The sequence below is a fragment of the Choloepus didactylus genome, chromosome 7 (genome assembly GCF_015220235.1).
Source record: "Choloepus didactylus isolate mChoDid1 chromosome 7, mChoDid1.pri, whole genome shotgun sequence".
In the NCBI taxonomy this organism is placed as follows: Eukaryota; Metazoa; Chordata; class Mammalia; order Pilosa; family Megalonychidae; genus Choloepus; species Choloepus didactylus.
The window spans coordinates 39746299-39770102 of record NC_051313.1 but is presented as its reverse complement, the minus strand read 5'-3'; the positions used below and the strand labels follow the sequence as shown (position 1 = coordinate 39770102).

The following is a 23804-nucleotide window of genomic DNA, read 5'->3' as shown; positions in this document are numbered from 1 at the left end:
TTACTTTCAGTTCGCAATAACACATTCATCATTTCTGTTCAAGGCCTTGTCAGAAGTATCTTTAGAGTCCATATTTCCACAAACAGTCTCTTCAAAGCAGTTTATTTCTATCAAGCTCCTCACAATTCTTCCAGAAACTCCCCATTATCCATTTAAAAAGCCGTTTCAACATGTTTGGTATTTGCAAACTCAGCAGCACCAGCACCGCATTTCTTTGGTACCAAAATCTGTTCTAGTTTGCTAGTGCTGCAAGAATGCAAAACACCAGAAATGGATTGGCTCTTATAAAAGGGGGGTTTACATTCAAACTAGCATACCTACAATGCAACAAAAAAAGACAAGTAACTCAATTATAAAATGGGTAAAAGATTTGAATAGACATTTCTCCAAAGATAGGTAAAACGGGTAAAAGACTTGAATAGACATTTCTCCAAAGAAGATATACAAATAGTTAAAGAGCACATGAAAAGATACTCAACATCAATTGCCATTAAGGAAATGCAAATCAAAACCACAATGAGATACCATTTCACACCAACTAGAATGACTCCTATTTAAAAAATGGAATATTATAACTGTTAGAGAGGACGTGGACAAATAGGAACACTCATTCATTGTTGGTGGAAAAGTAAAATGGTGCAGCCACTGTGGAAACAGTTTGGTCATTCCTCAGAAACTTTATAATTACTATATGACCTGCTGATCCCACATCTGGGTGTATATCCAAAAGAACTGAAAGCAACTCAGAGATATATTTACACACCAATGTTCATAGAGGCATTACAATTGCCAAAAGATGGGAGCAACTCAAATGTCCATAAACAGATGAATGGATAAACAAAACATGGTGTGTGTGTGTATACATACATGTGTATATATATGTGTGTGTGTGTGTATAAAATAGTGTATTATTCCACTATGAAAAGAAATGAAGTCCTGATACATGCTATGACATAGGTGAACCCTGAAGACATCAAGTTGAGTGGAATAAGCCAGACCAAAAAGGACAAATATTGTATGAGCTCAATGATATGAAATAACTAAAATAAGCAAACTCATAGAGTCAGAAACTAGAATACAGGTTATCAAGCACCAGGGAGGGAGTAGAGATTAGGGAGTTAATGACTAACTGGTATAGAGTTTCTGTTTGTGGTAATGGAAAAAATTTTGGTAATGGAGAATGGTAGTGGTAGCACAACATTGTGAATGCAATTAACACCACTGAATTGTATATTTGAATGTGGTTAAAAGGCGGAAATTTGTATGTATGTTACTAGAATAAAAAATTTTAAAAAACCATAGGACTGTACAACATAAACAGTGAACCCTAAACTATGGACTATAGTTGATAGTATATTTATAGTAATATCATTTCATCAATTTTTTCAAAAGTTATCACACTAATGAAAAGTGATAAAAACAGGGAAATTGGGAGAGAGGGGGTATGGGAACTCCATATTTTCTGCATGATTTTTCTGTAAACATACAACTTCTCTAATAAAATTAATTAATTATCCATTGTAAATGCAACAAAGTACATAAAGCCTTATTAAATTGCAATCACTGACTCAAGGCAACAGAAACTAGTTCCAAAATAACCTCTCTAGCACTATTTTCAAAAGCATTCCTTTTACACATTCTAGTACCTGGAAAGAAAAAGACAGAAAGAAAAATCTGTATTAACAAAACAAGTAAATAATGTGGTAAAGGGTGAAAGAACATGACTAATCACTGCCCCAGCTGATCTGTAGAGACACCAAGGTTGGATTGCCCACCACCCTCTCCTCCTAATTCTTATGTGTATGGTTCTTGTTCTAGATGGAAACATTTTGGAACAGAGGAGTGACAAAATCATATCTATATTTTAGGAAGATTAATTGAGTAGTTATGTTTAGGATAGGTTGGTAGAGGTAAGGAGAACAGTTAGTTGCTAAAGTTTAGGCACAATGAGATAACAAGGGCTTAGATAGGGTAGTGAAAGTAAAAATGGAAAGCAAAATTTGAAAAACTTTTCAAAGAAAAGTTTTGGTAAGCAAGTAGGGTAAATTTTGAGTGATTATATAAAAGACATTCCAAATAGAGTTGAGACAATAAATAGCTAGATAAAATCATTCTTTGGTTTCTGTGCCTTAATTAAATATGACTAAAAACACAGTGCAACATCAGAAATTATCAATATACAGAAACCTAGGTGGGAAATGAAATATACAAAATCACCCAGAACCCTGAATTATGCAGAGATAGGAAGCTGTGGTGGTTTGAAGCATATGTACCCCCAAAAAACATGTTCTTAAATTTAATCCATTCCTGTGGGTGTGGACTCATTGTAAGTAGGACTTCTTGTTGAGGTTATTTCAGTTAAGCTATGGTCCAGCCCAATCAGGATGGGCCTTAAATCCTATTACTGGAGTCTTTTATAAGTAGAATGAAATTCAGACAGAGAAGAAAATGTCACAGAGGAAGCAGCTAGAAGCTGAGCATCATTGGAACCCAGAAGAGAAGGGAGAGCCATGAAACACCACCATGTGCCTTGCCAGGTGATAAGCTAAGGATCAAGGAGCCAGCAGCGCCCCAGAACTCCACAGTCTTCAGGCATAAAGCAATACCTTGATGATGCCTTGATTTGCATTTTCTCTTAGCCTCAAAACAGTAAGCAAATATAAATTCCCATTGTTCAAGCTATCCCTTTGCATGGCATATGCTTGAGCAGCCTAGGAAACTAAACAGATTGGTACTAGCCCTTGGAAGCCTTCAAAATAGCATTGTGAATATAAAGACAAATAGAGCCGATAAAGCAAATGCAAAAGGTGGTCACAAAAGCATTCACAATAGTTAAGTCTCCAATTGATATCCACTGTGTAAGCTCCATTATGAGAGGATTATCACAGTCTGTTTTTCAATATGGTATCTCCAACACCTGGAATTAATTCAATGAACCAATAATTATATTTAATGGAAAATTTATTTAATGTGTTTTAATTATTGGTTTGTTTAATCCATGGCAGTTTCAAAGGATTTCTTATGTATCTGTAGCTTTCAAAAATCACAGAAACAAAGGAAAGGGAATGGTAGCCAAACTAGAACAAATTAATTCATGTTTTTGGAATGCTGAAAATGTCTAAGTTAATAGAAATCAAACCAAATTTAGAGGGAGACAACTAAACTAAATGGAAGAAGAAAACAGGGGATTCATAACTTTAATCATAAATATAATATATTCCCTAAACCTAAACCCTCTTAGAAAAATAATGAATCAAATGCTGAAACGAAATTGAACATTACTAAATCAATAGATAGTAAAAGGCATCATAAAATGGATATAATTTATATAATTTAAATGTAAGGAGATTTACAATATTTTGGCTCTGATTTTACAAAATTGGAAGACCAAAATAAATAAACCAGAGAAACAGATCCTAAACAAAATCCAACATACAGCCCAGGGTGTTGGGAAATCATAACAAAGGTTTCACGGGCATTGCTTTAACAGTCTCATCAGCAGCTTGTGAGCTTTCTGGGTGCAGGTGATAAGCAGCATTATATAGAACTTAGAAATTATTTAACTGAAATCTGGCAGTACTTAAGTTTTTTATTTAAGATGTTTACATCTAATTAGGAGGGAAAATGTAGATTTGATACAAATTCAAATAAAGCTTTTACATAAAGCAAGAAACTCACTGGGGAACTACCTTTACATCAATGAGTAAAAACCTTTGTTAACATTCCACTTAAAAATGCTTTTTTTAAATAACAGTTATGTCTGGTTAGCTTGATTTTATAAATAACTCTTTCAGAAAGCATTTCTCTTTACAACCCAAGTTGTAAAAGATGTGGTATTTGCCATAAGAAACTGGAAGGGTGTTGCTATGGGAACAACATTTTAGTATCATTTAAAAATACCAGTAGCTTCAGAGGACAATGAGGTAAAGAAAAACTAACGAAAAAAGAAGGGAAACCACTCCCATCTGATTGGGAAAAGATACTCCCAGCATTTCACGATGCAACCATTGTGATCACGCTGCAACACAACTTCATGTACTTTTTTCCTTCTATACTTGGGAGGGAAATAGGAAACAACTAGGAGAGTATTAGCAAAAACAAACTAACACCAGCTGTTTTGAGGAAGAATAAACAGATGTTATAAGGTTTTCTCCTCAGAGATGAAGAAAGGAAAGTACTCTGATATATGGTACAATTACTAAAGCACCATCCCTTTTCATAATCCTGGAAGGCCTTCTGAACCAAGGTATAAGTGTTATTTCTACTCAAGCCTAGAGAAGATGAAGAAGGGGGCATTGATTAAGTAACAACTGACAACAGGTAAGGCCTGAAAATGTTCCAAACCTGAATATAGGAACCTAAGTGATTTTTTTTTTCCAAAAAAATGTTTTGAACTGTAGTTTAAGCTTATTTTATTTGTCTTAATAAAGAACTGTATTCATTTCACTTCCAAAATGAACCCTGCCTACAGAGAGCTAGGCTGGTCAGATCACAAAATTACAGCCCAGGCACCGCAATTCACTTAACTTCACACAAAGACAAAGGACCCAAAGGATATTTACTCCTGGGTACCGAAGAGTGACGTGGAATATGTGGAAGGGTTAATAATAATAAAACAATAATACTTTGTATTTGCATAATTTCCTGAAGCTACAAGTTACCCTCATATAAATTAACTCAGATACCATAGTTTTTCCCTAAAATATCAATCTGGAAAGGATAACTATTATTCAGTGGCACATCTTTATCACATTCTGACAGGTAACAGTAATAATAACCAAGTTATGGATTAACAATATAATGCTGGGTTTAAATAATACAAACTTTTCAATAACTAGGAAAAGTAGAAACAGATAAGACAGAATTATGTTATATAAGACAATTTCTCATTATTATGAGAACATTACAATAGCTAACTTATTATATACAAAAGGCCCTTGGTTAAGCTGCCATGAATTCTAAATTGTTCCTTAATTAGTAACTGACCACCCAGACACTTGCCAATCCCCCTTTCACTGACTACTTTTTTCAAGTTTACTGTCAGAATGCTCTCCCCTCCTTCCCATACTACTCATTCTTTAAAGCCCATCTTAAGTATTTCCTTATCTATGAAAACTTCAGATCACCATGCCCAAAGTAGTCTCACCCCACTTAACTGCACAGCTCTTTCAGAATGTACTCACTCATGACTTTGTAGTATTAATAATATTTCAAATGTGTTTCATCTCCCTGATCAGAATATAACTCCATGAGGGAAAGAACCAATCATATATTATTCTTATATAATCATCTTCATCATCATCTCCTACTCCTCTTGGATGTCTCAAAGGAAACTCAAATTCAACATGCCTAAAAAGAAAACACTCTTCCTCCTCTCCCCAACCCAGTTCTCTTTTAAGATTCCTCTCTCAAAAAGAGCCGCCAGGATCTATCTGTTCAGTTGCCTGACTAAGCCGAAGAAACCTGGAAATCCTTTCCACCTTTCTCTCCTTTGCAGCCCACATCCAATCCATCAATTTCTATCAACTGACCTCAGAGATGTCTTAATTTTTTTCACTTCTTTTTATGATTCCTAGCTTGGATTTCTGCAATAGTCTTCTAACGACTCCCCGTATATCTTCTCCCCCATCTCTATTCTCATCGATTGGCCCTACAGCCAGTGATCATTAAAAAAAAAAAAAAAAAAAAAAAAAAAAAAATGGTGCCATTCTCTGCTAAGGCCCCAAACCTTTTAACATAGCCTACACAGCTCCGTGTGGCCTGGCCCTGGTAAAGGACCTTTCTTAGGTCTCTTTTATCCTAACTCATCATTCCAGACACACTGGCATCCTCTGTTCACTCAAATGTGCCATGCTCCCTCATACTTGTACACAATGTTCCTGCTATTCTTTCCCTCACTGGCTCCTATTCATCCTTCAAACCCCTGCTCCAATGTTACTTCCTTGGGGAAATCCTCCTTGATGCCCTAAAGCTAAATAATATTCTCCTGTTATTCTGCCATAGTCCTCTGCTTTTCCTTAGCTCTTATATTATTGTATAAATATTTGTGTGAATATTTAATAACTATCTCCCCCAACAGACTTATACTGCTTGGCACAGAGAACAGTCAATATACAATTGCTGAATGAATAATAATAGAACCTAATACTTAAAGGATCTTATATACCAGGCACTATGCTAAGTGCTTTCCATACATTTTATCATTTAATCTTCCAAAACACTATTAATCCACGCAGATGCAAGGAGTTAATAATAGGGAACTCTGTATTTTATGCATTATTTTTCTATAAACCTGCAACTACTTTAATTAAAAAAAAAAAAAAGAGAAAGGAAGGAAAGAAATAGACAATTTCCTAGAAATACACAGACTACCAACACTGACTCAACAAAGGAATAAAAGATCTTAACAAATCAATAAAAAGTAAAGAGACTGATTCAGTAATCAGAAACCTCCCAAAGAAAAGCCCAGGACCAGATGGCTTCACTGATGAATTTTACCAAACATTTCGAGAAGAATTAACCCCAATCCTGCTCAAATACATCCCTAAAAATTAAATAAGGAACACTCCCTAACTGATTCTGTGAGGTCAACATCACCCTAATATCCAAGCCAGATAAAAAGACCACAAAAGAGAAAACAACAGACCAATATCCCTTTATGAATACAGATCAAAAATCTTCAAAGAAATACCAGCAAACCAAACCCAACAGCACATTATAAGGGATACACATCATGATCAAGTGCAATTTATCCCAGCTATGCAAGGGTGCTGCAACCTAAGAAAATCAATTAATGTAATATACCACATTAACAGAACAAAGGAAAAAAATCACACGATCATTTCAATTGACCCGGAAAAGGCATTTGACAAAATCCAGCACCACTTCTTGAAAACAATACTTAGAATACTAGGAATAGGAAGAAATTTTGTCAACATGTCAAAGGGGATATATGAAAAACCCACAGCTAACATCATACCAATGAAAAACTGAAAGTTTTCCCTCTAAGATCAAGAACAAGACATGGATGCCCAGTGTCACCACTGTTATTCAACTTTGTGCTAGAAGATCTAGCCGGAGCAATTAGGCAAGAAAAAGAAAGAAAATACATCCAGCTTGGAATGGAAGATGTAAAACTTTCCCTATTTGCAGATTGCATGATCCTATATATAGGAAATCCTGAAAAATCCACAATAAAGCTACTAGAACCAATAGAGAAAATCAGCAAAGTGATACTGTACAAGATCAACACACAAAAATTAAGTGTTTCTATACACTAATAATGAATGATCTGGAGAGGAAATCAAGAAAAAAATTACATTTATTATCATACTAAAAGTATCAAATATCTAGGAATAAATTTAACCAAGGATGTAAAGGACTTATACATGGAAAACTACAAAATATTGCTGAAAGAAATCAAAGAAGACCTAAACAAATGGAAGGACATTCTACGTTTATGGATTTAGAAGAATAAATAGTGTTAAGATCTCAATTTTTCCAAACCAATTTACAGATTCAACAAAATTTTAACAGACTACTTGGCAGAAATGGAAAAGCTTATCATCAAATTTATAAAGACAGGTAAGGGGCTCCAAATAGATAAACCAACTTAAAAAAAAAAAAAAAAAAGAAAAAAAAAGAACAAAGTTGGGAGAATTCACACTTTAAAACTTATTACAAAGCCAAACTAATCAAAACAGCATGGTACTGGCACAAGGACAGATATATAGACTGTTCTAATTTGCTAATGCTGCCGGAATGCAAAACACCAGAAATGGATTGGCTTTTATAAAAGGGGGTTTATTTGGTTACACAGTCACCGTCTTAAGGCCATAAAGTGTCCAAGGCAACAGGGTACCTTCACTGAAGGATGGCCAATGGCGCCCATAAACCTCTGTTAGCTGGGAAGGCACATGGCTGGTGTCTGCTTGCTCCTAGGTTGCACTTCAAAATGGCATTCTCCAAACTGTCTGCATCAGCTTCCAACGGCCATTTGCAAAATGTCTGTCTCAGCTCTAGCTATGAGCTCCTACTTTGTGAGCTTATATAGTGCTCCAGTTGGGCGGGACCACGCGTCCATGGAAATTATCCAGAGTTATCACCTACAGTTGGGTGGGTCACATCTCCATGGACACTGAACCAATAGGTTCCAACCCAATCCACACTAATACATTTGCCCCCACAAGAATGCATTAAAGAATATGGCTTTTTCTGGGTGACATAAATATACAAACCGGCACATAGAACAATGGAATGCAATTGAAAATTCAGAAATAAACCCTCACATATATGGCCCATTTACTTTTAATAAGGGTTCCAAGTCCACTCAGTGGAGAAAAGGTCAGTCTCCTCAACAAATAGAGCTTGGAGAACTGGATATTCATACACGAAACAATGAAGGCGGACCCCTTCCTTATGCCATATACAAAAATTAACTCAATATGGACAAGGGACCTAAATACAAGAACCAAACTTATAGAACTCCTAGAAGACAACATCAGGAAGCATCTTCAGGACCTTGTGTCAGTCTTAGACATTACACCCAAAGCATGATCAACAAAAGAAAAAATAGACAAATGGGACTTCATCAAAATTAAAAACTTTTATGCATCAAAGGACTTCATCATTGTTCTAGTTTGCTAATGCTGCCAGAATGCAAAATACCAGAGACGGATCAGCTTTTATAAAAGGGGGTTTATTTGGTTACACAGTTACAGTCTTAAGGCCATAAAGTGTCCAAGGTAACACACCAGCAATTGGGTACCTTCACTGGAGGATGCCCAATGGTGTCCAGAAAACCTCTGTTAGCTGGGAAGGCACGTGGCTGGTGTCTGCTCCAAAGTTCTGGTTTCAAAACGGCTTTCTCCCAGGACATTCCTCTCTAGGCTTCAGCTTCTCTCCAAAATGTCACTCTCAGTTGCTCTTGGGGTGTTTGTCCTCTCTTAGCTTCTCCAGAGCAAAAGTCTGCTTTCACAGGCTGTCTCCAAAATGTCTCTGCAAGCTGAAGCTCCTCTCTCAGTTCCAGTGCATTCTTCAAAGTGTCCCTCTTGGCTGTAGCTCCTCTTCAAACATCACTCACAGCTGCACTGAGTTCCTTCTGTTATGTCAGCTCATTTACATGGCTCCACTGATCAACTTAGACCCACCCTGAATGGGCGGAGCAACACCTCCATGGAAATTATCCAATCAGAGTCATCACCCACAGCTGGGTGGGGCGCATTTCAAAGAAACACTCAAAGAATTACAATCTAATCAACACTGGTAACGTCTGCCCACACAAGATTACATCAAAGATAATGGTGTTTGGGGGACACAATATATTCAAACTGGCACAAACATGAAAGTAAAAAGACAACCTACAGAAGGGAAGAAAATATTTGGAAACCATATATCTGATTAGTGTTTAATATCCAGAATAAATTTTTAAAATTCTATAACTAAACAGCAAAAAGACAGACAACCTAATTATAAAATGGGCAAATGACTTGAACAGATAATTCTCCAAAGAAGATGTACAAATGGCCAAAGGGCACATGAAAATATACACAATGTATTTGCCATTAGGGAAATGGCAAATAAAAACCACGAGATTCCACTTCATACCCACCAGAATGGCTACTATTTAAAAAAAAAAAAAAAAAAAAACAAAAACAGAAAAGAACAAATGCCAGGGAGGATGTAGAGAAAGAGGAGCTCCATTCCTTGTTGGTGGGAATGTAAAATGGTGCAGCCACTATGGAAAACAGTTTGGCGGTTTCTCAGAAAGTTAAGAATAGAATTACCATATGACCTGGCAATCCCAATTCTAGGTATGTATCCAAAAGAACTGAAAGCAAGGACTTGAGCAGATATTTGCATACCAATGTTCATACTGCCAATATTCCCAGCTATCAAAAGATGGAAGCAACCCATGTGTTTACCAAGAGATGAATGGATAAACACAATGCAGTACATACATGCACTGGAATATTATTCAGCCATGAAAAGGAATGAAGTTCTGATACATGAAACAACATGGATGAAATTTGAAGATGTCATGTTGACATCAGACACAAAAGGACAAATATTACATATCACTGATATGAAATAATTAGAATAAGCAGATTCACAGATTCAGAAAGAAGAAGAGAGATTATCAGGGATCAGGATGACACAGGTAATGGAGAGTTAATGCTTAAGGTGTACCAAGTTTCTGTCTGGAGTGATGGAAAAATTTTGGTAATGATGGTGGTGATGGTACCACATCATTGTGAATATAATTAACACAAATAAATTATATATTTGATTACGGTTAAAAAAGGAAATTTTAGATTGTTTATATATTACCAGAATAAAAATTCAGACAAAAAAACTATAGGACAATACAACACAGTGACCCCTGATGTAAACTATACACTAAAGTTAATAATATAATTACAATAATTTTCTTTTATCAATTTTAACAGGGATATCACCCTCATGCAAAGTGTTAAAAATAGGGAAAACTGTGTGTGTAAGGGAGGGCAGGTATATGGGAACCCTGGATTTTCTGCATGATTTTTCTCTAAACTTACTACTTTCTTAGGAAAAAACAAGCACCCAATTAAAAAAAAAAAACTGAAAAAACTGAAGGAGAAATTGAGACATTCTCAGATACAAAAACTGAAAGAATTTGTCATTAGCAGATCTGCTCTACAAGAAATACTGAAACGCAACTTTTTGGCAAAATTGAAAGGACTCTAGACAGTAACTCAAATTCACAAGAAGAAATAAAAAGCACATAGGTAAATATAAAAGACAACAGAAATGTATTTTCATTTTTAATTCTTACATGCTTTAAAAGACAACTGCATAAAGCAACAACTATAAAATTGTGTAATGGGCTTATAATGAATAAAGATGAATGAGCTTAGCCACTGTGCAACAGCATCTATGCTAAACTTGTGTCAAAATCCCTATCACAGTGTCGCTAAGTAGTTAGGGTAGTGATAAATACTATTCAATACAGAAGTCCTATACTTTCTAAAGTTATATTAGGCAAACTCTCAATAAAAATATAAGGCTGTGAATGATTTTAAGAGTTAAACTTCTCCATCACTCTCCGTATTTACAAAAAACATGGATTCCTCAGGATATAGAAATCTTTGTTTCACAAAGGACATCTACAATTAAGTTTCCATTTCCTATTAATCAAGAACTTAAATTTAAGTCATTAACTCCACTAACTCTTGAAAGGTGACACTGAAAAATGCTATTCTAAATTATTGTACTCTGAAATAGCAAAAGAGCATACCAATGATACTGATATTAGTTGAGATAATAACATGCAGGCATTTTGAGATAAAAATTAAAATGCCTACTCAAATGCACAGATACCACTTTACTATTAATGAAAAGCTCCCAAGTCGAAATTTTTCAAACAATAAATTTATATTCGAAAAAGAACTTAGAATCAAGGACCATTCGTAGATTGTTTTTATTCTGTTCACTTGTTTATTTATTCGACAAACATTTTTGGGCATTTGCTATTTGCGAGGCACTATGCCAAGAATTAGGGATAAAAAGACAAGGTTCCCACCTCTCAAAGTGTACTGTCCAGTGAGGAGCTCCCAATCTAAAATCAAAGAATTTATGACCAGAAGGGACTTTATAGCTTCCTTATTCCATGGATAAGGAAACTGTGATTCATGATTGACTAAAATTACTTAGTGGCTGAGGCAGACAGTCAGGATTACAGATTTTCTGACTGATGTGTTTTTTACACTACACTTTTTCTTATGACTAAGAATCATGAAGGAGTGCTTTCATGTGCGTAAAGGAGAAATACGGACTGTGGGCAATATATGTAATAGCTATCAATTAGAGACAGAAATCTCTAATGGATAGAGAAAATATTAAATTTTAACAATTTAGATACAGAAATTCCTAATAGATGTTTTATCGTGATAAAGCCCCAACAGGCAACCTTTATTGAAGACCTAAAATAAAGCAATATAAAAACAAGCCTTCTAAGCCAGAATTGTGATTTTACCTATGTTTTCTGATCTGTAAAATGGGGATATTAAATGTACCTATTTTACAGGATTGCTGTGAAGATTAAAAGAATTAATTCTTGTAAAGAACATAGTAAGCCTAGTACCTAGTAAATACTCAAAGTAAATGTAAGGTGTCCTTATAGATAATCCTTTCTTAAATGCACAGGTGTGTCATATAAGACAAAAAATAAATAAATAAATAAATAAAAGGAACTCTCTCTTTAAAGGACTACCCTATTATTATGATGGTTTCATTTTCTAGCAAATAGTAGAATCTATCCCTCAAACACATAATTCAGAAAAAGTTTTTAAAATGCATAAGCTCTAATACTGTCTCCCCTGTATAAAGATACACAGCAGTTCTAAATAAATCATCATTTAGTTCAATATTCTTAAGACTACAAATGCTAAATATCATTAAGAGAATGTTCAAAGGTGACTGATAAGTAATTTTAAAATTTATGTAGTTTTTTTTATCTTATATAAAATATCCTTAAACTAATTAATATCTGTAAAATAACCAGGCATTGTATACATTATTTAAACTATTTTATATTAAAATAAATCATCACCCAATGTTAATAATAAAATAAATAACTGTATTTATATCCACTTACTGCAATCTCTCTACAAGCCGACATGGATATTCCTGTGCCTTCAATTTGCTTCAATGCATATTCCTTTTCATCTTTTCTGCACGTGAACAAAAGAAAATTTTTTTTATTTTTTTCTACACATCATTCTCAGATTCAAAATTATAACTACAAAAATAATGGAAATGCACTGCGTCTTCTCAGTGATATGTAAACATTCTATGCCACGCATTGCTTAATATTTTTGATAATTTTTCAACTACAGAAATATGAAATACCAAAAGAAGTTCATGTCACAATAAAACACAGACACAGCCAAAACACAAAATTCAAAATTGAAACAGGATACTAAACACAGCACTAGTTTTAAAATGTAAACAAGCATAAATGTAAACTCAAGCATATTGCAAGATAATTCCACTCCTGTCTTAATATCTGGAGTCTTCAAAAGCATTCTGTTATACATACTGGCTACAAAAATAACTGATAGACATAAACTCCTAGATTCATTTAAAGCAATTCCATAGTAGCACTTCTAGGAGGGAAGCACCATAGAATAAAGGTGACCCACTGGCATACTCTGGTTCTCACCCAGGAGAAGGGACATTCAAAAGCCCCAAAACCTTAGCCAACAGCCTACAAAAGAACTCTAGCCACAAACATCTTACTCTCAAGACCTCTAGGAGAAACTCGTGGTTACAAGTGAATACCTCTCTGAATAATAGAGGTAGGATAAAGAATTCTGGGGAACTCCAATGGTTACCAGGGTGCTCACCCAAGGGAAAACAGCAATTCAATAATGGTCATACATCCCCTAAAAATAGTAACAGTATCAGATGAATGTCTAGTGCAACACAATATCCTCAGGGTGCTGACACCAAAACCAGCCACACCAAGGCCCCTGCTGATTGTAATAACTGTGGTTCACATCAGGGGCCAGGCTGTTCTGATAACAGAGGCATAATCCATGCCCTTCAAGTTTTGTCTTTTGATTGTGTCAGAGCCTCAGCAAGGTATCGGCATGTCATGATTCCTTTATCAGATGACAGGTCTCAGTAGTGCCACATATGTACTCCTTAGCTGTTCCTCATTTACCCCATTCAGTGTTTACCAGCAGATAAAGCAATTCAAGAAGTTATTCATTATATGCATTTAAAAAGATGTTTTCCATGCCTTTTGAAGATTTTTGCAATCATCTATGTTTTGGGAAAATAACTGGCTTATAGTTAGTTTCTCCCATGACCAGTTTGAAAATTGTATCTATTTTTTCCCCAATACATAGCATTCAAGAAATAATTAAGCAACATTTTGATAAACAGAAAATGCACCATAAATGTCAACAGGACCGACTATTACATAATTATTTAAATGATAGCCATAAAGATCATTAGAAACATGAAAAATGTTTTCCATATACTACTGAGAAAAGACATGAATTATACTATGTAAAAATATACATACATATATACATATGTTGAAAGTAATTTTAGAAACGAAAAACAGCTGTGTTAAGATGGTGGTATTTTACATAGTTTTTTAAACTAACTGTGGTGCTATTATTGCATTGCCTTTTTAATTAAAATAGGGGAACAAAAGAAACTAGTCAAAATTTGATCCTCTGGAAATATTCACCTACTAAGACAATCTTTAGTATTTTCTAAGTAATATGTTAGACACGTTGTAAAGAACAAAGTCAAAAACATGGAAAGCCTAAGTGATCATTTTTTTCCTTTTCTCCATCCTGTTTCCTCTCAACATAAAAACTAGACTTTATTCAGACCACCCAGAAGCCACTAAGATGCACAAACAGCAAGTGACTGAATGTAATTAAAGCCCAACACCCCTTCTACCTTAAATGTATGTGCGGGTATGTGTTAGAGATGCTCTGATATAATGCTTACGATGTCAATTTTATACTTTTAATAATTAAATCAACCACCAGATATCTATTACTAAACATTTAAACTTAATAAATTCTTGAAACAAAATCATATAAGCTTTCTGACAAAATTCTCATTTGGAATCATAATTTCTTAAACAGTACTGCAATCCCCAGTTCCCCTAAATGAAGTACTCCAGAAGCTCAAGTAATTGCATACAGTTTTATTTTTAATACTGTAAAGAATATTACACAATCTGGATAGGTTATTGTTGCTATGGAAACTATAAGGTTTTTTTTGCAGTAAGTCAAAAAAGTGCAAAATTAACACATCACATTAATGGCTTTTGAATTTCACATCCGGGCTGTCAAAGGAATTTGAAAACTTGAGCAAAACAGACTGAAGCATAGGCCTCTTACCCTGAAATACATGGATAGGAACAAGGAACAAACCCAGTAATTATTTTACTTAATAAGTTTAAATATAACTTCCATCTGTTAAATTGATAAAATACTCAAATATCTGTAAATCTGAGATTTGCAGATTTTACACTGAAAATGTAGGAAAGTACGAATATCATTATCATTTCTTTTTTGTACATTAACTGTCAGATGATAAGTGATGCTGTGGCACCTCGGAGGTTCACCATATGACAAAGTGGCAGGGTCCCAGAAGGCATATGGGACTGCCTGCCACTGTACCATGTCAATGCCAATCTTTAGTCAGATGTCAGTACCTTAGTTATAAAGACTAAAGATATGTCATTTACCCTGAAGTCCAGAAATACTTCAATTCATGGGAACTTTATTGCTCCCATCCCAAGTGAGTGCCCTTCTCCAGGAGTTTCCCCAAGTGGTAGTAGCAATTCATACCCCATGGCTGATATGTCTCAGGCATGCAGAATGTTAAGAATCATAAAAGTATAAATTGTTCTTTTACGTGACAAGGCTAAAAGGCAGATAAACCTAGCACACACTGCAATGACAGCCTGGCTTTTAAAGACAGCTTAGTTCTTCCTTAAAACTATTTCATTTCTAAATAACATAAAGATAGACAAAGCAATTCCCTAGTATTTAGCCTTCAGCAAAACTGCTTTCCAAATTTTAATGCATGTTAGATAGTATGATTACAGTTACTGCATATTGATGAAAATAACCAAAGGAGTTTATTAAATAAATTCAAGAAGAATTAAAAATGCATATATTAAAGTACATACATGGATATATGCTGTAAAGAATTTTAAAAAATTTAAAGACATTTCCTCTATATGTTTGTAATATATCATAATCAGTCAAGCTTCACTCTCAGTGGTCACAGTGAAAAACTATTGTTCCGTGGGAACACTACATAACAAACAAACAGAAAAATAAATTTGGCATAGACTGTGACTCAATTAGGTTTTTCATCTCAGCTACTATGTTCTAGAAAACTCTTGAAGCAAGTAGAAAAAAACAAGAAACATGTATTTGTACAAGGAGTAAACATTTAAAAATGAAAGCTGTATCCTAAGTAGAAAAGCAAGTTCAGTGGTAGAATTTAAATGTAATTCAGAGAAGACCTTCTCAAGCCTAGAGAAGCAAGTTTAGTAGAAGCATTTCTTAAATGAAACATTAGGAACTAGTTTAATGGAAAAGACAGTCTTTTACCTTTCAGTAATGACCTAACTTGTTGACCAGTTCCCATCAATGATAGCAAGGTGAAGCAGCACTTAGAAGCCTATAGGCCACCTATTGTTAAAGTTTGGCCAAAACCTCATTTGTTATAGTCGTAACTAGACTGGCCAAAGATTCTCTGGCTCCTTATCAATAATACTACAGGTATTCAAACCAGCTCTGGGCAAGCTTTGGTCCCAAGAATTTACAGCAGACAACAAATTTACTAGAAGCTCCCTTTAAGAAAAGATGAGGAAATTCAAGCTCAAGCAAGATTGCGGGAACAGTTTTTAAGTCTTCAAATTAACAGGGCTAAAATCTGTAACAGAAGAGCCTTATTATGTTATTATATCAACAAACAAACAATTACTGAGTTCCTATTATGTGTCAGAACACTGAACACTGAACTCTGGGGATGAACAAAATTAGAGACTGCCTAACTGCCCTAGATTGATATCAGAGAGTTCACAATTCACCTGGAAAAATATTCTGTGTGAGGGAGAAATATAAACAAATAACTCTGATATGACCCCTCCAAAAGGTGTGCAGAATAGACACAAAGAGAATTCTTTCCAAGCTTTAAGGAAGGTACTGTATGAATCATGCCTGGAAGGAAGGAGTTCCCCAGACAGAGAAGGGAGATGGTGGTCAGAGAATTCCAGGCAGAAATAAGGCATGGGAGAAATATCAGAAACATATTCAGGAAATGGCTGGTATTCAATATGACTGGAGAACAGAGCTGCACCATGAGGAGGGGCAAGAGATGAGGTTAGAAAGGTAAACAAAGGGACCATATAAGCCCTACAAAGAAGCTTGTACTTCACATGTAAACAGTATAGAGTCAAAGGTTTTTAGAGCACAGAAGGGACACTAGCAGATCTTTGCTTGGAAAAAGAACTTGGTAACTATGGAGAGAAACTGGTGGTAGGGTAAACATTCGGTAGATTGCACCAAACGTCCAGATAAAAGATGGACTAGATTAGATTAACGGCAGAGAAGAAGAGAAGACATAGACAAACAGACATTCATTCAAAAGACATTTTTAAGATGGAATTTAGTTCACCGATTTGATTTTTTTAGGTGAAGGAGAGGAAAACTCTGAAGACAGATGAAATTTCTACTTGGTCTAATTATGTGAATGGTTACACCATTAAACAAGAAGATATCAGAGAAGGCATCAAGTTTGAAAAGATAAACAAAGAAACTGGTTTAGGTATGCTGAGTTTAATATGAAAATGTCCATAGCCAGAGTAGAATTTGAAAAGGTTGAAAAAAAGAAAGGACATTTTATTTGGGGGGAAGGCAGAGACAGCAAGAGGAAAACCTGGTTATGAATATGCACAACATTTTGAGAAAGCTGATGAGACAGGACTGTTGAAATTAAAAGTTCAATAGAGAGCTTTGGGAGATAAATGATGATATGACATAAATGGAGAGCTGGAGATTTAAAACTTTATTCTAAAGGCACTGCAAATTACCTAAGTAGGTTAAACTGATTAGAAAGGACTGAGACTTGAGGCATGGAAAACAATTAGGTGACTGCAATGTAAGTGTGAGAAAGTGAGAATCTGTATTGGTATAATAGGATGTTAGCTCTGAAAGACATTTAAAATAATCCTGTACAATCCCTCATTTGAAAGATGGAGAGACTAGGCTAGCAGTTAGAGGCAGAGCTGAGACCAGTACCCAGATCTTCCAACTCCAAGTCCAATATTCTCCAATACAGAGGGGCAACAATAAGATTGGAGGGAAAAAGGAACACTGCAACAGACATTTAAAGGAGAAACTGGCAGGAACAAATCAGTAGATAAGGAAGATGAAGGATGAATCAAGGATGAGTCTGAGGTTCTGAGGTTGGCTGATGGGGAAGGGGCTATCACTGAGAATAGGGATTACTCAGGTCAGATCTCAGAAGTTCCATAACCGTTTCTTTCACATAGAGAGAAACTAACCAAAAAGGAAAATATCTGAGAAGTTCAAAAAGGAGACTTCTGAAAGATGTGCACTAAGGGCCTACCATTGGAAAGTTTCAGAAAAGGCTTGAGCCTACAGATGTGATGATACTGGATTAGAGGAAGTAACACATAGATAAGAAGATGCCTTTTTTGTGCCCTGGAAAGAATTTGAGGCAGGAAGGCAGGGAGGGAGGAAGGCAAAGAAGGAGGAAAGCAAAGACACTTCTCTCTCAAAGACAAATAATTCTATGAATTCGTCCTGTAAGACTGTTTTCCAACCCTTAAGAGTAGAAATAAAATACCGAAATCATCAGAAATACAAATCCAGATAGTACAGTATTACTACTTTTTGTAACTCGGGGCTATCAATAAGACATTCTTCAAAGAATATAACACTTGAGTCCTGCCACCAATTTTTTTCTTCAAGAAGAGGGCTGGCATGAATCAATGTTATATCCCTTTCCTAAATTATGTGATGATATGGCTTAGCAGATTAAGAGGTTTCCATATCACACAGAAAAATAAGAAAAAAATAATACGGAATAAAAATTTGGAATAACAAAACCAAAAGAGATCACTCGGTTTTATGCTGGGATGACTATGAATTATTCAATACCATGAACCCAATATTCAGAGTCTAGTATTAATGATTCCTTATTTAGGGATACTTTTTATTATAATACCCTAATATTTTTGAAATTTTTAATCACAGAATTTTTCAAAAACAGATTTTAAAAAGATAAAAAAATAAAATAAGCAAAAGCCATACTCCATATATCCATCACACTGCTTCAACAATGATCGACCTATGGCCAATCTTGTTTTATCTATGTCCCCCACCCACCCACTGCCTCCCCTTTTCTTGATTATTCTAAACACATCCCAGATATCATTATTTCATCCATAAATACTTCAAGACCATAAAATTTTTAATATCAGGAATTTTTTTGGTTTGAATAATAGTAGCCCTTTAAAGCTATTCTGAAATGTTAAAAATCTGATAAGGTACTATTTTATATTCCTGTTATTAATGAATAATGTCAAATAATATTAGCATCCTCTTTATGCTTTCATCTACCAAATATTTTAGGTACCCATTCTCTAAATCTCACTAAAATACAGTAATATTCTCTCTCATTCAAGTTCAGGATTCCCTGGCAACATAGAAATCTGACAACATTCTGAATATCCTTTTTACTTCACTCTTTATAAAGACTGCCTTTATTTAATCTCTTTTCTTACAAACTGATTCATTAATCAATATATTTCTTTCACTGAAAACTATAATCTTAATTTCCTGCATTTAGAATTTCAATTCACATAAACATTTGCTATTTTTTAAGGTTCTAAAATTATAAGATTTCAGAAACTCCTAATACTTTGGGGAGGGGGGATTCTCAAAACAGAGTAATTTCTTCATTGAGTAATTACACAATTTCTCTTTTTTTAAGGTGTTCATATTTAGTAGTATTTAATTGGAGAGTATTACTTTATTTTAATGAAAAACAACAATTCACTGCACTGAATTCACATGGCAACATATTTCATCAATGGATCACCAAAATTTCAAATCTTATTAATTTGAATGTGCCAATATTTCCCCAAACTTCTCACTTTGATGTGTTGGTAATATTTTCCCAGTCTCCTTACTTTTACTCAACAACTTCTTGAGTTTTCATTACAATTCTGAAATCTCAAATTCAGTGTTGCCTTGGTAAATACATTACCAAAGATTCTTATCAATATTTAATGTTTAACTTGTTTCTAAAAATGGCAAGTTCTTATTGCTCAGAAATGAATTTAGTTAAAACAAATGTATTAGCAGTAATGTTTGAAGACTTCAGGCATCAAAAGCATAAAGCTAAAAACATAAATAATTAAGTGATGATATTCTACAGAAAGTAATCATTAGCAATATTTAGTATAAACCAAATATTTATATAGTGTATAAATATACCATAAAAATTTTATATAGTATATAAATATACTATGTATTTTACATATATAAAATATTACCTTACCTTGAGAATTCATGAATCTCAATCAGACTCATTTGCTACAGAGGATAACAGAACAAGTGGCACCTGACATACATTTCAGAAATATTTTGCCAGGCACATGCCATGTTCCAAGCCCTGTGCTGGCCTCTAGGAACAGGAGGAAGAAGGAGACTGTCTCCTCCCTTTTGAACCTTTACACAGACAGAGACAAAGGAACATAAATCATAAGGTAAAAAATCAGCTAATAAGAATCTATTGCAGAGGTATAGCTGTAGATGTGAAGAAGCATTCAAGACATTTTTAAATGGCAAATTACAGAACCCTATATTCATTTCTGTAAGAAAAGAAGTGTATCATGCATGTACCAACATATGAACAATTGGTCGAGAGAATTTTATTTCCTTCTTTATGCTTATCCGTACTTTCTAACTGTTCTTTAATGAACATTAATTACTCATAGAATAATAATTTTCATTTAAAAGTTTCCATATAGGTTAACCTGAATTTTTCTGTACAAAAACTCAAGTAAACCTAACCTTGTCAAGTGATCCATTTCATTGGAATCTCAAGCTGAGATCAAATGCTTGCCACTAAAAAAGCTGAAAACCAGGAAGTTAGGAAAATAAAACTGATGCCCAGCCAAAAGCAAAGATAAATTACCAACAATGGGCCAATGAATCCATAATTTATAGGAGAAAGATAGTATTTTTTCTTTTATCATTCAACCTCAAAACATAAAAATTATACTATCCAGTACCACAATGCAACTGTACTGAGTTATGACAAGAGCTACACTTATATAGTACCTACTACCTGGAAGACACTGTTAAAAGGCCTCAAACATATCATCTTTTAATACCCACAACATGCCACGAGGCGGATACAATTACCATCCCCACTATACAGAGGAGGACCCTGAACTAAAGAGATTAAGTAACTCACCCTAGATCACACAGCTAGTTAGGTGGCAGATCAGGATTCATATCTAGGCCATGTGGCTCCTGAGTCTGTGTTTTTAATCACTACAGCAACCGTATTCATTTTTCATATTCCCATTCTGGGAAAAAAGAATAGCATGTATCAAAATTCCAAGGCAAAGGGGCATGGGAGGGGACCAGGTAAGGGGAAGAGCTAGTGGCTTTGGAGTCAGACAGTCCTGAGTTCGAGTTGCAGTGCCCCATGACTGAGTGAACTTGGACACACAACCTGGCCTCCTGATGCTGCCATCTTCTCTTGGGCCTAAGAACATCCACCTCATATCTGCTCTGAAGCTCCTGTGAGATAATATCTCCAATGCTGCCAGGCACAGTGCTGGGGACCAAGGCGTTTCCCATCGCCTCCCTGCCAGGGGACTCAACTCCATAAGCTACCACAGCGGGAGTCCCTTTACCACCTATGATGCTCACCATGTTATAAGCAGCAGCAACTGCAGGTGATTGTCCACGGTGCCTGGTGTCCTGTTATCAATCGAATCTCAATGGGTACTATGTGGTATGTGAAGTCACAGCCCACAAGTATGGCACTGACTGGGTCTCTGGCCATGAGATGGACCACTCTACCTGCAGGGTTCAGATGATGCTTCGATAGGACCCTTATCTCTACAGACCTTTATCTCTATTGTAAAGCTTCTGGACCTCAGTCACCCCTCTGCCTTGTCAACCGACTCTGACCCCTAACCACATTTAAAAATAAAATCATTTTCTAAAAAGAGATGGGGGTGAGTAGGGAGAGAATGATGCATTTAAAGTTCAGTTAGACTGGTTTAGAGTAGGAGATATCAAGTAATAAGAGTTGAAGCTGAAGATGCAAGCCAGATCAAGCACAATAGTTAACAAAGATTAAGGAAACTAGACTTGATTCCAAGAACAAAGGGTAAGAATTTTAAGCAATCTGTGTTTTAGTTTGGAGGGAAAGGTGGCACAGGAAGACTAATTAAGAGGTTTTTGCACTGATTTAATAAGAGATGACAGCAGTCTAAATTAGGATGGCTGCAGAGGGAATAAAAAAAGAAGTGAATAGACTTAAGAGAGAAATAGTGTCAACAGAACATGTAGTGGAGAAACAAGAAAAGACATTGATTCTGTTTTTGAATTGGGGAAGTGGGCGGTGCCACTGAGTTAAAAAGAACAGATTGGGGAAGTGTGAAGGTTAACTAAGTTCATGTGTCAGCTTGGCCAGGTTATGGTTTCCAGTTGTTTGGTCAAGCAAGCACTGGCCTGATTGTTACTGTGAGGATATTTCATGGATTTAAATCATCAGTAACATGTAATCTATGGCTGATTACATCTACAATCAACAGAGGAGAGTGCCCTCAACAATGAGAGAAGTCTCATCCAATCAGCTGAAGGCTTTAAAAGGAGAAGTGATGATTTCAGCAGTCAGAAGAGAGAATTTCCATCTCTACTTCAGTCAGCCAGCCTCTCCTGGGGAATTCAAGGAAAACCTTCATCGGAGCTCCCAGTTTGCAGCCGGCCCTAGGAATTTGGACTTGCCCATCCCCACAGCCGCGTGAGACAATTCTTATAAAATGCTCGTAATATTTACATATATCTCTTGTCAGTTCTGTTTCCCTAGAGAACTCTAATACAGGAAGTTTTAAATAAGTTAAAGTTAAGAGGACTCTGGTAATGTCTAAATGAGATAAACAAAAGGCATTTGGACAAACCTACAGCATAGAAAGGAAATGATGAGCTAAAGAAAAAGATATGAAAGTATTTAGATATTGAAGTAATGAGAGTAGAAGAGATCACCCAAAGAGAGCACAGAGTTTAAAAAAGAAAACCTGGATCCAAACCCTGAAGAACATCATTTAAGGGAAAGATACCCAAAATATTTATGATGTATACTACATTATTTCATACTTAACACTCTTAAGTGGTTTCTAGTTATTTTATTTTACTCTTGTCTTTGCAGCGAAACACTAAGTTTCCTGAAAGCAATGACACCTCCTATAGGCCTTTTATAACACACAGCTTTTAGCATATTAATGGACATTTGTGCAGTACTTAACCAACTGACATATGGGGAAGGGACAACTAAAATACACTTGATTTTAGGAAAATTCTTTTCTTAGTATTCCTTTGACCTTCCACTTTCCTGCAGCCCTTTTTGCTTTCTCAGTTACTTCTACACTGATTGTTCCAACCCAGTAATAGAGATGAGCTTGGGAGGTGATGACATGGGAGTTACTCAATGATTCTGTAATCTACTCTCTCACACTCAACACCCCATATGCATATCAAGGAGAAATTATTTTGTTTATGAAAAAAATAGGATGCAAGGAGTCCCTTATTTAAAGTAAAAGATAAAATTTCTTCTATGGCATTTCAGTACTATATTTGAAATTTTTATACTATTAATCACAAAATATTCACTGTTTTTGGCCCTCGGTCTTTGCCACACTGAATGATCTCCCTGATCTCCCTTTCTCCTTATTCTTCCTATCTACCCATCAAGGTCAATTTTCCAGAAAGCTCTCTCCCCTGCATTCATAAAGCACATCTCTGCACCATACACTTTTCTGAAGTGTGTGATATAAAGAGCTTAGATTACGGAATCATACACCTATTATACCTAGTAACTAAATTACTTATTCCCCCAGATTAACAGTTTTTACATCTGTAAACTGGGAATAACAATATCTACCTTGAAAGACTGTTTCAAAGACAGAATGAGATCATATGTAAAGCACCTAGTACAGAGTCTAG

At 35.3% G+C, this 23804-nt stretch overlaps 1 protein-coding gene across 5 annotated transcripts in view; it reads right to left on the bottom strand.

Annotated features, from left to right (window-relative positions):
- Window positions 1-23804, bottom strand: part of CDK19 (cyclin dependent kinase 19) — a 246541-nt gene that overhangs the window by 131919 nt on the left and 90818 nt on the right. For all 5 annotated transcript variants that reach the window (XM_037843951.1, XM_037843950.1, XM_037843955.1 and 2 more), the window contains exon 2: window positions 12635-12710. In XM_037843951.1, coding sequence (XP_037699879.1) covers window positions 12635-12710 — 76 coding nt within the window. The remainder of the gene's footprint in view (window positions 1-12634; window positions 12711-23804) is intronic.